Here is a 16,548-nt window from a genome sequence, read left to right as displayed (position 1 = left end):
CTTATCACCTCATACCTGGACTGTTGCAATAACCTGCTAGTGGGTCAGCCTGACTCAAGTTTCTCCCCATTAGATTGTAAGCTCCTTGAGGGCAGGGACTTTTGACTTCTTGTTGCTGTTGTTGTTTATCTGGAAGAAGGTCAATGACTTCAGGAAGGTGATGTCTTGACTAGCAAGTGGATTGGATTTAGGTGAGGCAGGGCTGTGCAATCATCAGTGTCACTCTCTCCTCCACCTCTTTTTATAACCCTAGGGCTTAGAACAGTGCCTGACACTTAATAGGTGCTTAATAAATGTTTATTGATTGATCAACTCAAGTCTGCCTTTGACATCCTGAACCAGCCTCAACTAGGTTAAAATATAATTGGAAAATATTTAACAAAATAAAAATATAATACAATATAAATAATGTCAATTTCTTGTTTTCTAAATCAATATACAGCCTGCAGGAATCCTTTTCTATCTGAGTTTGACACTACTTGGTGTAGGGTGATTTGACTGGTGTACAAGAACTTGGGTTCTGTGGTACCTTAAAAGGTTTCCTTTTCATGGTAAGCATCAGCAGATGTTTTTTAGTTTTAGGTGAGTTCCCTGAGTCATGTTTTTTCTTCTTCCTGGGGCCCCTGGGAGCTGGCTACCTTGCACTGATTGCCCCTACCATTTATACCAAGGGGCAGGTAGGTAGGTAGTGGATAGATTGCTAAGTCTGGAGTCAGGAAGACTCGTCTTTGTGAATACAAATCTGGCCCCAGATACTAGCTGTGTGACCTGTGACCCTGGACAAGTCACTTAACCCTGCTTGCCTCATTTTTCTCAACTGTAAAAAAATGAGCTGGAGAAGGAATGGCAAACCACTCCAAGACTCTTTGCCTAGAAACCCCAAAATGGGCTCGCAAAGAATCAGATATGACAAAATAACTGAAGGACAACAGGTACTACTACTACCACCGGTTATAGCTGGGCTCCTTCCCCAACCAGAAACACTGGATTTCAATTTCTTCTGTACTATGAAATAAGCAACAGCTTTCCTTTAGGAGAGCTCTTTTAGAGAAAGCCAAAATAAAGAAAAAGATGGTAGTATCAGATAGGTACACACACACACACACACACACGTATGTATATGTGTGTATGTATGTATACACATATTACAGGGAGGCCTGAGAGCAGGTTTTGAATTTGAAGGTAGAAGAAGAGAGTTAGATGCGGCATGCCCCTCACCTTCCACATCCCTGCTATCTATAAAATAAACTCACAACCTTTTAAAAGAGTTTCCAAGGTTTTTATAGGCTTAACGTAATAAGGTTTTTACAGGCTTAACAAAATAAATAAAAGATGGTAGCTACAAACCAATAAGAGATCTTAACATTTTTAGGCTCCATTGAACAAGCATATTTTTAAGAGCCTACTATGTGTCAGGAACTGTGCTAAGATCTAAAGGAAAGTGTATGAGTCCCAGACTTAAGGAGCTTAGATGTTACTGGGGCTGGGGTGGGATAGGAGGAGTAAAGAAATATGTGCACAGAAAATTAAATAAAAAAAAATCTATGAAAACGGAGACAAAGCAATTCAGAGACAAGGCCCTTGCAACTAGGAGCAAATGTATAGGCTTGCTGAGGGAAGTGGTATTTGAGGTAAGTTTTGAAGAAAGTGAGAGATTCTAATAAGCAGAAGTGAGGAGGGCATCATTCCAAGTGTGAGGAGAGCTTCTAGAAAGGCACAGAGATGAAAGAGGGAATGCGCTATATGGGGGATAGCAACACGACCAGTTTGGTGGGAACATAGAAGATAAAAGGAAACCAAAATTCAGTAAACCTGGAAAAACATGCTTAAGCCACATTGGGAAAGGCTTTAAAAGCCAAACAGTGAAGTATTTTTTTTTTCAATCTTAGAGGAGAGACAGAAGTCCCTAGAGCTTCCTGAGCCCTGAAGAATCTCAGATGTACACTTTAGGAATATCATTTTGGCAGCTGCACTGCAGCAGGAAAGACTGAATTCTTAGAGACCAATTCAGAGTCTGTTGCTTGTGTCCAGGTAGAAATGATTTGTTGTTTGTCCTATGTCCTCAGAGAGGACCATGACATCAGGAAGGTGATGCTGTGCCTTGCAAGTGAGTTGGATTTAAGTGAGGGAGGACTATGCAAAGTCACCAGCCTCACTTTCTTCTCTGGAACCATCTAGGCCCAAGACACAGATCAGGATGACTGGAGATGGCCCTGATGCAGTAGGAGACCTTGGCCTTTTTAAACTAAGGTCTGTTCCAGGTTTTAGTTTGACTGAGACAATGCCTATTCAGTGATTAAGGCTAGGTAAGCAATGAGGCAAAGAATGGCTTCTTTTACCTCCTAGTCAAACAAAAAAAAATCAGTTTGGGAGGGGAAGACCCTCAGGATTTCTAGCCAAAATGGAAACAGTTGCTATTTACATTTCCTCTGAGCTGTCCAGGCCCAAACAATGACCACTAAGTGGTGCTTGGGCTGGGACCTATTGTTGGCCAATCAATGAGAGTCAGAGTTAATTGGGTTTAAGACATGGCCTTTAAGAAAGAAATCTAGCCAATAACCTCCAAAATATCTTGCTAGGCTTTAGCCATCTATTTTTTTTTTTTGCAACATATATTTTAACCAACATAGTAATGGAAAGTTTAAATGACTAAACACAACATCACGCAACTAGTCTAACCACTACCTCATGTATCTGTTCAGCCATCAAAATTTACATTCCCTTGGGCAGAGCACCTGCAGGTAAGAAGGTAAGGGCAAGATACCCCATTCGGACAGGAAAGGAAGGAGAGAAGGGAAAGGAGCCATCTGGATCTAGTGGCAAGATATAGATAGATCAGGCAGACTGGAGACAGCCCCACCCTCTGAGCCATCAGGGCCCAAACAATGACTAGGTGGGGCTAGGGCTGGGACCTATTGTTGGCCTATTGAAAAGAGCCAGAATGATTTGGGTTTAAGGCATGGTCCTTAAGAAAGAAAAGAAAAGGAGCAGAAGATAGAGTTGAGCACTGTTGCAAACCCAAAGGTGGGGTTGTGCAGCCCTGACAGAAGGTGATGGCTGGATGGGGAGGTTGCTGAGTTAGTGTGTTATGAGTAGAAGTGATAAAGACCTGAAGGAGGATACTACAGTGAAAGTGGGGAGAAGGGGAGAGTGTGCAAGAGCATAGACAGGATTCATGAAAACATCTATGCCCTTAATCATTAGAGACATCAATTCTTTTTTATATTTAAGTCTTATTGCTGGTTTTTTTTTTAGTTTATTCTGTTTTATTTAAAATTTTTATTTTCAATTCCAAATTCTCTTCCTTCACACAATCCCCAAACCACTGAGGAGTCAAGAAATGCAGTACCCATTATACATATGAAGTCATGCAAAACACATTTCCACTTTAGCCATGTTGCCAAAAAAAAAAACCACAAGAAAAATAAAGAAAATTAAAAACACTATGCTTTCATTTGTATTCAGAGTTTATCATTTTCTCTATCTGAAGTAGATAACATTTTTTTTTCATCATGAGTCCTCTGGAATTGTTGTGGATCATTGTATTGATCAGAGTGGCTAAGTTACAATTGAACGTTATTACAATATTATTACTATCTACAATGTTTTTTTTTTGGTTCTGCTCACTTTACTTTGCATCAATTCATCTTGTCTTCCCAGCTTTTTCTGAAACCCTCTTCCTCATTATTTCTTATAGTCCAATAGTATTCTATCACAATCATACGCCACAGTTTGTTCAGCTATTCCCCAGTTGATGGGCATCCCCTTGGGTTCTAATTCTTTGCCCCTACAAAAAAAGCTACTATAAATATTTTTATACGTATGAGTACTTTTCCTTTTCCTTTGATCTTTTTGGGATATAGACCTAATCTCATTATTGCTAGGTCAAAGGGTATGCACAATTTTATAGTCCTTTGGGCATAGTTCCAATTTATTCTCCAGCATGGTTGGACTAGTTCACAACTCCACCAACACAGTATTAGTATACCTATTTTTCCATATCCTCTCCAGCACTGGTCATTTTCCTTTCCTATCATAGTCAATCTGATGGGTAAGGTAGTACCTCAGAATTGTTCTCATTTATATTTCTCTAATTATTAGTGATTTAGAACATTTTTATATGACTATTGATAGCTTTGATTTTGCCTTCTTAAAAATTCCTGGCCATTACCTTTGACCATTTATTGATTGGGGAATGGCTCTTATTTTTATAAAATTGGCTTGGTTTCCTATATATTTAAGAAACAAGACCTTTGTCAAAGATACTTGTAAAATTTCCCCAGTTTCCTGCTTTCCTTCTAATTTCCGTCTAATTGGGTTTGTTTGTGCAAAACCTTTTTCACTTTTTTAACTAAAATAATTTATTTATTTTTAGTTCCACCAGCTTTTGCGTTCCAAATTTTCTCCACCTCCCTCTCCTTCCCCGTCCCCAAGATGGCATGCAATCTGATATAGGCTCCACATATACATTCACATTAAACATATTTTCATATTAGTCCTGTTGCAAAGAATTATAACCAGTGGAATGAACCACAAGAAAGAAGAAACAAAACAAAACAAAGCAGAAAAGAGAGAGAAAATAATATGCTCTGATCTGCATTCAGACTTCATAATTCTTTCTTTGTATGTGGATGTACACTTTCCAACACAAGCCTTTGGGAATTGTCTTAGAACCTTGCTTTGCTGAGAAGAGCCAAGTGTATCAAAGTTAGTCATCGTACAACATGGGTGTTACTGTGTACAGTGTTCTGGTTCTGCTCCCCTCACTCAGCCTCAGTTCATATAAGTCTTTCCAGGTTTTTCTGTAGTCTGCCTGCTCATCATTTCTTATATAGCACAATAGAATTCCATTACATTCATATGCCACAACTTGTTCAGCCATTCCCCAATTAATGGGCATCTCCTGAATTTCCAGTTCTTTGCCACCACAAAAAGAGTTGCTATAAATATTTTTGTACGTGTGGGTTCTTTTCCCATTTGTATGATCTCTTTGGGACACTGTGCAAAGCCATTTAAATTTCATGAAATCAAAATGATCCATTTTACCTCCTATGATCCTCTTTATCTCTTGTTTGTTCATGAAATCTTCCACTATCCATAGAGCTGACAGGTAATTTTTCCACGCTCCCTTAATTTGCTTAGGATATCACCCTTTATGTCTAAATCATGAACCCATTTTGAGCTTATCTTGGAATACAGTGTGAGATGTTGGTCTGAAGCTGGTCACAACCAAATTGTTCTCTAGTTTTATGTCTTTTTTTTTGAATAGTGAGTTCTTGCCCCAGTACCTTGAATATTGGCACTTTAAAAAAATGGGCAAATCCTAATATACTTGCAGACCCCCCCACCCACCCAAATCCCTCCTTTGTTATAAAAGAAAACAGTTAAGTAAAACTAGTAGGCAACACAATCATATCCTCTACCTTTCCACTAACAGGAGGGAAGTATGTATTATTTGTTTTCTGAGTTCAAGGCTGGTCATTGCAATTGTTTCAAGGTTGGTTGTCTTTGGTGTTTTCTTTTTTTTTTTTTAATAATAGCTAACATTAAAACAGATAATAATAGCTAACATTTATGTAGTGCTCTCTATGTGGCAGGCGCTGTGCTAAGCAGTTTCCAAATGTTATCTCCTTGGATCCTCACAACAACCCTGGGGAAGTAGGTGCAATTATCATCTCCATTTTACAGAGGGGAAACTGAGGCAGATAGCAGTTAAGGGTCACATAGCTAGTTAGTATCTGAGGTAAGATTTGAATTTGCTTCTTCCTGACTCCAGGTCCATCTATCCACTGTGCCATTTGGCTGGTTCTGCTTGGTTTTGCTTTGTATAAGTTCCTATATGTCTTTCTCTGTATCTCTAAATTGCTTGTGTTAATAACTTCTTTTTAGGCAATAATATTCCATTGCATTCATATGATAGAATTTTTCCCCAGCTATTCCTCGGCCAGTGGGGACTCATTTTGCTTCCATTTCTTTCCGCTACCACAAAAAGTTCTGTAAGGAACATTTTTTATATTTGTGATCTGTTTTTTATACACTGAAGGGGTCATGCACAGCAATGGGATTACCGTATCAAAAAGTCTTATTGGTTTGGTGGGTTTTTTTGCATATCTTAGAAACTCTAATTTCTAAAGATAATGATGCATAGTAATGGGTGCATATATAACAAAATATCAAGCACTAGAAAAGTTATTATCATCTCCATAACTCATTGTCAGCCTTCTGGAGAGTGAAGATCAATCCTCCTGCCCTACTTGACCTTCACAGAGTGATGTAGCATAATGAGTTCTAGGCTTGGAATCAGGAAAGAAGCCACTGTGAGCAACACTCACTGAGCTACATGATCACAGGCAGATCTTTTCCAATCCTTAGTGTGTCTTTAAAATGGAAATAGTAATAATTCCTGCAGAATTGACCGCAAAAAGTAGACGAAGTAATATATAAAGTACTTTGTAAATCTTAAAATCCTATAGAAATATCAATTATTAATATTATTTTTAATTTTCTCTTCAAATCTTTGCAATTCAGACTTTTTGCTATCCTTAACCCTCAACTAGCTAATTTCACTGTTTTCTAGTCTTTAAATCATTATTTATTCCATAAAGTCTTTTCAAGAGAGAGAGAAGCAACTACTCCCAGGGGCTGGGAGGAGTATTGTCTATCACATGCCATAGTGACAACAAAAGTGGGGAGCTTATGTCTACAACATCCATATATTATACTCTCTTCGATATGCATTATTTTTCATTGAATGCCTTGGGGAAAAAAAGAAAAAGATTGAGAGTTGCATACCTACAGCTTATTCTTACCTGTATGGCCATGCCTTCTTAGAGAATGGATTGTTTAGAACCTGAAGTATCAAATTAAAAAATTTCCTTTGAGCAGGCTTAGATCCAAAAATGATTTTTATTTTTAAAAAAAAAGGATCTCTCTACAATTTCCTTCAGAAACCCAATCTGTCCAAGCTTTGTAGTAAAGATTTGAGAGGCTCGTGTTATGTGGAGGTTAGAGATATTTATATGCCTATATATATATATATATAATATATGTATGTATATATGTATATATACACATACATACACACATATACATATGTAATATATACATACACATATATACACACATGTGTGTATATAATAAATGTGTATATATATATATATATATATATATATATATATATAGTGTGTGTGTGTGTGTTAGTGTGTGTGTATTTGACGGCAGTTGCTCAGTTCCATTAATGTTGTTTTTCTTTCTTCACAGATGTTCAACATGTGGCCCTCCCATTCCAAACACTTCCCATGACACCACAAAATGTATTGCTTTATAAAATACTTAAGGGTGAAAGGTGCTGATGTAATTATTTTTATATTAAACTGCAAGCTGTTAGGATGTAAATAACTATAAAATGTTAAAATGAGAACCAAAAACAAGCCCATCTGGGAAGAAACAACAGTAACCCAACATCTTTCCTAATTATAGAAAAGCCATTTTCAATTTTGTTTTTATAGCTTGGTGGAAAAGGAAAGTTTTTTTTTTAAACCTTCTGTATTGGCAGTAACATCTGGAGATTTAGCACTCAGAATGTATTTGAAGGTTTTTTCAAGCAATTAAGGGAAAACTTTAGTCCACCAGTGTGATTCTCTCTTTCAATTTAATTGAGTGCAAAGGCTACTGAAAAATGGGGCTAGAGATAGGGGCCATGATCTCATTGATAGAGGAAATTCACAGATGAGGAAATACCTTCCAATGTAGAAGTTAAGTGATTTGTCTAGGATCAGGGAACCGCTATGAGTCAGGGACCTGACTTGGACTCAGGTCTTCATGATGGGGTAGTACTCAACTCATTATGTCATTCTTCTTGAGAAATAGTAGGTGAATGTGAGAAATTGGTTGGAAACTTCTGACTGATAACCCCATAGACTTATCTAACTTCAAAATGAAAATCCTTTTTTTAGCTGATAGTTGAAAGAAGATGGGGGAATGGGCTGCTGGATGGATAAGTGATTTTGTCTGAATGACCAATGGAGGCAGAGAGGTGGGCTTGGGAGAAAAGAACAAAGGAGCAAACTGAAGATGCCTGTCTCTGTCTTTTCTTTTGGCTATGGTTTCTGTAATAGTCAAGATTGGATTCGTTCTGTCTAGTGGGTACTTAATAGGCTATTTCCCCCAGATTTTAGCTGGAGAAAGAGTTATTTCATTTAAGGGTAGGAGGCTATACTACATACAATTAACATCACAAGTTTAGATGAGTTGAATTGGAATGTTGAACAACAGATTGAAGTCTACTTTCTGAACAGATCCACAGCTCGTGTGAAGAGAGTACCTAAAGTCCTACTCTTTGGAGAGATGTACCAGGTGTGTAAAAAACCAGCATCACCCAGATCAGGGGTGAGGAACCTCTGGCCTTGAGGCCACATGGATTCAGGCAAAGGCCCATACTTGAGGACCTAGAGGGCCACATATAGCCTCAAGGCCACCGGTACTGCACCCCTAACCTAGACCATCATGGCCTTTTAGAACCCAGTGGGGGTAGTCTAAGACCCTATGTCTGAGAGCCTTAGGAAAAACAGTCCTCCCTCTGCATCTCCCTCTAGATCTTGCTTCTAGGCTGCCTAGAAGCCATTATCCAAGGGAGCAAATTCTATGGAGATGGGCCTGTCATCCCAGCTACCACTACCACTAACTGCCATCAAAAGGCAGATAAACCCTACAGCACCGGAAATATTCTCATGCCTTCTGTCCCTGCTTCCAGCCCAGCACCACCATCCCCAGCCAACACTGAGAGGAGCAACCCAGCAATTGCCCCTATATCTACTCTAACCCTCATGCCATAGTAGCCATAGCTACTGAAAGTCCAGGAAAGAAAGTTCTTGTCACTTAAGTCCTTGGCTCCGACAATGGTTCAATCTCAGTAACAGATACGGATTTATAAATAGAAATGACATTAAAGAAAATGCATCACCATCTGCCTTGCTGCTGAACTCTAAGGACCTCTGGGCCTTTCTATCTGACTTGCAGCTAAAATTTCCTCTGTGCAGTTTCCTCCATTCGAATGTAAATTCCCAGACAACCTGCTTTTCTAGATGTCTCTCTAGCCTTTTAACACAGTACTTGGCACACAGTAAACACTTAATAAATGCTTTTTCACTCATCTGATCCAATTCACAGGTACATGATTGGTTCATCTACTTTGTAGATTATTGGGAGCAGCAAAGTCTCTTCCTTGGCATCACCAAGCTCAAGTTCTACAGCTATCACTTACTGCAGGGTACAAGGAAAGGAACAGGGCTGGGCATTAAAGAGCAATCCAGCAAAAGCTCTTGACTATGAGTTTAAAAATGACTCAGCTTGTGATTCTTCACTAAAATGTCAAGGAAGTCCCTTAGTCTCAGGGTTGGAAGGGAGTTGGGAGGCTGTCTCATCCAACCGTACCTTACCAAGAATTTATTCTACAAAGGGCTAATAATAACATCTCGCTCATCAACTGTGATAGACTTAGCTCTTCTCAGCAATATAATGATCCAAGGGAATTCCAAAGACTCACTATGGAAAATGCTATGCATGTGTAGACAAAGAACTATGGAGTCTGAATGCAGAGCAAACCATACTAGTTTCACTTTTTTTTGTTTTCTATTTTTTCTTACAGTTTTTCCCTTTTGATTCTCCTTTCACAACATGACTAATGTGGAAATATGTTTAAAATGATTGTACGTGTATAGCCTATAGCAGATCCTTGCAGTCTTGGGGAGGGGAAAGGGGTAGAGGGGAGGGAGAAAAATTTGGAACTCAGAATCTTACAAAATTGAATGTCGAAAACTATTTTTACATGTAATTGGAAAAAATAAAATACTATTAAATGGAAAAACCAAGAAAAATAACATCTCACATAAGTATGATGACATTTCTTAGGGAAATATACAACTTTCTCCCATGAAAAACCAGAAGATAGTGTGTGAATGACATACCTTAAAGTTCATATTTGTCTCAAGTCTTGATTGGTTGATGAAACTCAATTCTGGAATTCCCCAACCAATTTCACCAACACAGAAATGTTTCTGTCTTGCTGTAAAACTTCTATTTGGGGCAGGCCTCCATAAGTAATCAAGCTCACTGGTTGCTCCTAATATTGGACGCTTTTCCCCAATGTATTTAGTATTAGCAGGTAATTTTGGTTTACAAACTCTTACACCATCTGGACCTGAGGAGGTAAAAAAGAAAGAGAGAGAGAGAGAGAGAGAGAGATCTTCAAAAGTTAGTTGATAATTTGGCTAATCTTATATTGGTCAAGTTGTTTCTTTTCTCTTGAATAGTAATATTAGAATATTAGTGCCTAGAGACTAACTACTTGAACCTCAAACATAGCTTTTCAGTGTTCATATACTTAAACTTACTAGCTCAGAAAGCCCAAAGATCATTCTTCACCTATCCCAGTTGTTGGTGATGCAATGTTTCATGCATCAAATTATGAGGAATTAGTTCTAGAGATGAAAAACAAGAAATGAGATGGAACTTACCTGAAAAAAGACAAAACCAAAAATTTCCTCTTAAATATATTAGGACCACATAGAGGAACATGTTACCCATTTGTTATTTTTTCAATTACTTATTTATTTTTAACGTTCTTTTCTTTTTAAATGTTGAGTTCCAGATTCCCCCCCCAACTCTTCCCACACCCACTGAGGAGGCAAAGAATATGATATCAATTATACATGTGAAATCAAGCAAAACATATTTCCATGTTACCACAAAAAGAAGAAAAAAGTGATAAAATTATACTTTAATTTATACTCAGAGTTCATCAGTTCTCTCTGGAGATGAAATGCATTTTTTTCATCATGAGGCCTTTGGAATTATCTTAGATCATCGTATTGATTGAAGTGGCCAAGTCTTTCACAGTTGATCATTGTTATAATATTGCTGTTACTATGCACAATGATTTCCTGGTTCTGCTCACATCACTCTGCATCAGTTCACATAGGTTTTCCCATGTTTCTGACACCATTCCCCTCCGTCATTTCTTATAGCATAATAGTATTCCATCTGGACATCTCCTCAATTTCCACTTCTTTGCCACCACAAAAGCAGCTGCTATAAATATTCTTGTACATATAGGTCCTTTCCCTTTTTCTTTGATCTTTGATCTCTTTGGGGTACAGACCTTATAGTTGTATTGCTGAGATAAAGGTTATGTGCAGTTTCATAGCCTAGTTCCAAATTGTTCTCTAGAATGCATTAGTGTATCTATTTTTTCCATATCCTTTCCAGCATTTGTCATTTTCCTTTTCTGTCATGTTAGGCAATCTTCTGGGTGTGAGGTGCTAGCTCAGTTGTCCTAATTTATATTTTTCTAATTATTAGTGATTTAGAGCATTTTTTCATGTGACTATTGGTATCTTCGATTTTTTCTTCTGAAAACTGCCTGTTCATATGCTTTTATCATTTGGGAAATGACTCTTATTTTTATAAATTTGTTTCAGTTCCCTTTTTATTTGAGGAATGAGGCCCTTATCAGAGAAACTTGCTGTAAAAATTTCCCCTTGTTTCTTGTTTTGTTTCTAATTTGGCTGCATTAGTTTTGTTTGTGCAAAATCAGTGCAACTGTTTTTAATAATTTTTTTCTAATTATATATAAAGATAATTTTTAGGATTAATTTTTACAAGATTTTGAGTTTCAAATTTTTCTCCCTCCTTCCCCTCCCTCTTCCTAAAATGGTAAGCAATTTGATATAGGTTGTATATGTGCAATTATGTAAAATAGGTTTCCATATTAGTCACAATTATGAAAGAAGAAACAGACCAAAAGGAAAAAAAATGAAAAAAATTAACTAAATGAAAAGAGTATACTTTGATCTACATTAAGAGTCTGTCAGTTCCTTATCTGGATGTAGATAGCATTTTTTCTTTTTTATAGTATTTTATTTTTTCCAATTACATGTAAAAATAGTTTTCAACGTCCACTTTTATAAGATTTTGAGTTCCAATTTTTTCCCTCCTTCCTTCCCTTAGCCTTTCCCAAAGATGGAAAACAATCTGATATAGGATATACAGATATATATATATATATATATATATATATATATATATATATATATATATATACATATATATATATATATATATATATATATAAAATCATATTAAACATACTTTCACATTAGTCATGTTATGAAAGAAGAATCAAAACAAAAGGGGAAAACCATGAGAAAGAAAAAACAACAACAAAAAAGTGAAAATAGTATGCTTTGATCTGCATTCAGACTCCATAGTTCTTTCTCTGAATGTGGATAGCATTTTCCATCATGAGTCTTTGGGAATTGTCTTAGATCATTGTATTGCTGAGAAGAGTTAAGTCTATCAAAGTCGATTGTCATGCCATGTTGCTGTTACCGTGTACAATGTTCTCCTGGTTCTGCTGACTTCACTCAGTATCAATTCATGTAAGTCTTTCCAGGTTTTCCCAAAATTCACCTGCTCATCATTTCTTATAGCACAATAGTATTCCATCACATGCATATAATACCACTTGTTCAGCCAGTCCCCAATTGATGGGCATCCTCTCAAATTCCAACATTTATCATTTTCCTTTTTCTTTTTGTCATATTAGCCTACCTGATAGGTGTGAGGTGGTACCTCAGATTTGTTTTAATTTGCATTTCTCTAATCAATAGTGATTTAGAGCATTTTTTCTTATGACTATAGATAGCTTTAATTTCTTTCTCTGAAAACTGCCTATTCATATCCTTTGACCATTTATCAATTGGGTGATGGCTTGTTTTCTTATAAATTTGACTCAGTTCCCTATATATTTAAGAAATGAAGTTTTCATCAGAGACACTTGCTGTAAAGATTGTTTCTTAGTTTTTTGCTTTCTTTCTAATCTTGGCTGCATTGGTTTTGTTTGTGCCAAACCTTTTTAATTTAATATAATCGAACATCTATTTTACATTTCATATGTTCTCTATCCCATTTGGTCATAAATTCTTCCCTTCTTCATAGATCTGACTATTCCTTGCTCTTCTAATTTGCTTATGATATCACCTTTTACGTTTGAATCACGTACCCATTTTGACCTTATCTTGGTAGACACAGTGCAACTTTTAAATGAGAACGTAGCTTCCCCTTCAGGTCCCTCTTGACTGTGACTAGTTGGGTGACATTATGTGATTTCATGTAGAAAACAGATGTGAGAAGGAGAACTCATGTTTCCAACTTTTCATAACTCCAATGTCCCTTCCCAATTCATGGTGTCCTCATGCTACTCCTGTGTTCTTCCATTTCGGGCTCTCTTCTCTGCTACCAGAGGTCACACTTTTTGAGCTGTCTCCTGCTGCAACTGACTACTTAGAGAATGTCTTGCTTACTTTTTAAAGGACCATGGGCATGGCTTACCACCTTTCAGCTTATTGCTTGCTGCCCTCTAATTCCATCAATTTTGACCAGAGAAATTCACAGTTCTTAAAGTAAGTAACAAAGTATAAGTCCTTCTTTGCATTTCATTTATGACTTTAACACAGGCTTGTCTCTGTTATCTGCCACTTATCTTCAGTGCTTTATCAATGGGGATGAGGAGTGGGGTGGGGTGGGGTAGGCAGAATCAATTGATTAAGGGTATTCTGATCAACTTCTCTTCCCATTACCTCACTATACATTCTAGTCCTTTCCTGATGTATACCATCCTTTGAATCTTCCCTCAGAGCAAAGAAAATCCGTTAACTAATACTGACCTACAAATCAACAGCATTGGTCAGCATGTATTATATATAGCATTGTACACCCGTTCCCCCATCTCTCTACTTACCAGGACAAAACATGTGCTTTGTCACCTGTTCTCTGCCACCAAGATTGTTCCTAGATTCTGATCTGCACTTGGCTGTGTTTTAGTGTTAGTTTTATTAGTATTATTATAGTCATTGTGAATATTATTCTCTTGATTCTGCCTTTGTGTTTAGTGTTCCCTTTCTGAATTCCTCCTCTTTCTCATTTATTATATCACAATAATATTCTACTACATTCATAAATAAACATCCTTTTATGCTTTTCCACTTAATGGTTTGCATGAAGAATACTTAGAGCTTTGTGTGTTTATGCTTGTTAGCTGTGTTAAAATAACATTCTTCAATTTTTTTATTTTAAAAAAATAAAGTTAATGATAGATAGGACCAAAAATGGGAAAAGTACTTGGTCATTTGGGAAACCAAGTTAGAATAAAGGAAGAACTTTTTAAAAGATCATTTAAATAAGTTTTTAAAAAATATATAATTCTACATAATCTAGAGAAAGTGAATTTTAAAATAGAATAGATGAATATGCCAGAGATATTGTGAGTGTGATGTAATGTTTAAAAATAGGCAGTGTCATAACTTAGGACCAGACCTAAGAACTACAAACACAGAAAGAAATTGAATGCAGAATCAGGTTAAGAGTTTGAAACTAAAAGGGAAGACATGATGCCCCCTCTACCAAAATTTGGTAGGGGATAGGTGCCTTTCCTAAAAAAAATGTGGCTACAAACCTTAGAGTCATGATCTAAGCTTCTGGTTCTGGTACCTCTGGCCTGTGCACAGTCCTGTGTAGTATATTTTCTATATATTCCTTTTATCAATGAATCTACACAAGAATTTGTAGTATGTTTAATATATGCAAAAAAGAAAGAAATAACACATCCTCAAATGCCCCACTTCCTACTAAAAGATTGAAAATAGATGTAGCCTATGAACAAACATAGGATTTAGAAAATTTAGAAAATATTGAAAGTGAGAAGGATGTGTGATTCATCATTCTTTCCAAACAAAATTTATGTGGGTATAGACATAGCTCTTTAATCACTTTGTTTCCAGATAATGAATTAATGCTTACTGAATGGCAAATCCCACATGAGAAATAAATGATGAGGTTGATGATGTGTGTCCCAGATTTTACCTGGATCCAAAAATTTTGATAAAGCACAAAGGACAAAGAGAATCATGGACTCTGTGATATTCCCCAAAGACCCAGAGACAAAAAGACATGAGGCTCTTCCTGGAAAAGAGAGAGCATCTGCTAAGAAACAGCTGTTTGTCCTCCCAGATGTGATGAAGTGGATACATAGCTAACATCAGGGAAGATTTCACCAAGTAACGGTCATGATGAGTGGTAGTTGGGGACTTCCTGCAGCAGTTTAAGGTTCAATGTTCTTGTGGCCAGTTAGAGTTCTACTGTCTAGACAGACAACCTGCATGTATCTGTCAAATCAGATAACTGTTCCAGTGATTTACATGTAGACCAATGACACTACCAGAAGGAATCTAACAAAGCATCACTAAGGTTATGAAGTCTTGGGCAAAAAACAGAGACCCTTGAAGCACAGGTGGTGTTTTCAACACCTCTGACAATCAAAGGCAAAGGTTGGAGAAGAGAAGGGAACAAGCATCTATTAATCACTTACCATGGGCCAGGTACTGTGCTAAATGCTTTACAAATATTATCTTATTTGGTAAGAGAGAGGCTAATTTGGAAGCGAGTAGGTGGTTAAGGAGAAAAGTGTCTGATCAGGATTTCAGTTTTTAGACCACAGCCTAAAATGTAGAAATGGTAGGCTCTTGATCATGGTTGGTATGCACTTAACAAGGGTCGATAAAAATTGGTCTGCACATGGCATCTTCCAAGTCTAATCAAAAGCATTTTAAACTGAAAAAAGATATGGTGGGAGAAGACTATCTTCATATATCCACTAGAGAATAGCTACAACATAGGAAAAAATGGAGAGTTGCCCAGAAATTTATGGGAGACAAAATCTAATGCAAGAACTTGCAATAAAACACACGGACTCAAATGTTTATACATAAATGCACAAAACGTGGGCAACAAGCAAGCTGAACAAGAGGTTCTAATTCAATTTTATATTCTATATCACTGAATTTGTGGGATAGGACCCATTAGTGGAATTTGGCTCAGGAAGGTCTGAGTAGTATTATCTATTAAGACTTATATAGATTTATATAGTCTTATATAGACTCATATAAGGAAATCTTCAAACCAGGGCAGGGAAGCATATTAGTGAGACCTAGATTATTATTGTTATCATTATTTCATTCTTTTTATGTTGGTATGATTGATTTCTGATAGACGCAATCTTGAGATAGGCTGCCATCCTGCTATTATTCTGAAAATGTAACTGAAAATATCTATTCTAGCAAAAATTTAGATCAGGTAACTCTGCTTCAAACATAATCAAAGAGAGAATCATTTGGAATGCCGGCTGCTGATGACAATTCTGTTCAGAATTCACTTAGGGATATATGGTATCCATCTGACATGTGAAGTTATGTCATAGGACAGCCATTCTTTTTTTTTTAATTTATTTTTATTTTTAGTTTACAACAGGTGGTTCTACATAATTTTGAGTTCCCCCCTCCCTCCCCAAGATGGCATGGAATCTCATATAACTACCACGTATGACTTCGCATTGAATTAATTTATATACTAGTCAAGTTGCAGAGAAGAATTACAACCAATGGAATGAATAATGAGAAAGAAGAAACAGAACCAAAAAAAAAAAACCAACCCAAA

General features: G+C 36.8%; 1 protein-coding gene across 1 annotated transcript in view; it reads right to left on the bottom strand.

The window, feature by feature from the left end:
* The window catches only part of C6H4orf45 (chromosome 6 C4orf45 homolog), a 104,787-nt gene extending 91,723 nt beyond the window's left edge, over window positions 1-13,064 (bottom strand). Inside the window, exons 1-2 of the mRNA XM_036764984.1 lie at window positions 13,061-13,064; window positions 9,966-10,198 (exon numbers count right to left, since the gene is read on the bottom strand). Coding sequence (XP_036620879.1) covers window positions 9,966-10,198; window positions 13,061-13,064 — 237 coding nt within the window. The remainder of the gene's footprint in view (window positions 1-9,965; window positions 10,199-13,060) is intronic.
* Window positions 13,065-16,548: the final 3,484 nt, after the last annotated feature.

The sequence above is a fragment of the Trichosurus vulpecula genome, chromosome 6 (assembly GCF_011100635.1).
Source record: "Trichosurus vulpecula isolate mTriVul1 chromosome 6, mTriVul1.pri, whole genome shotgun sequence".
Classification (NCBI taxonomy): domain Eukaryota; kingdom Metazoa; phylum Chordata; class Mammalia; order Diprotodontia; family Phalangeridae; genus Trichosurus; species Trichosurus vulpecula.
Note: the sequence above shows the minus strand (reverse complement) of the source record. Positions and strands in the feature narration are given on the sequence as shown.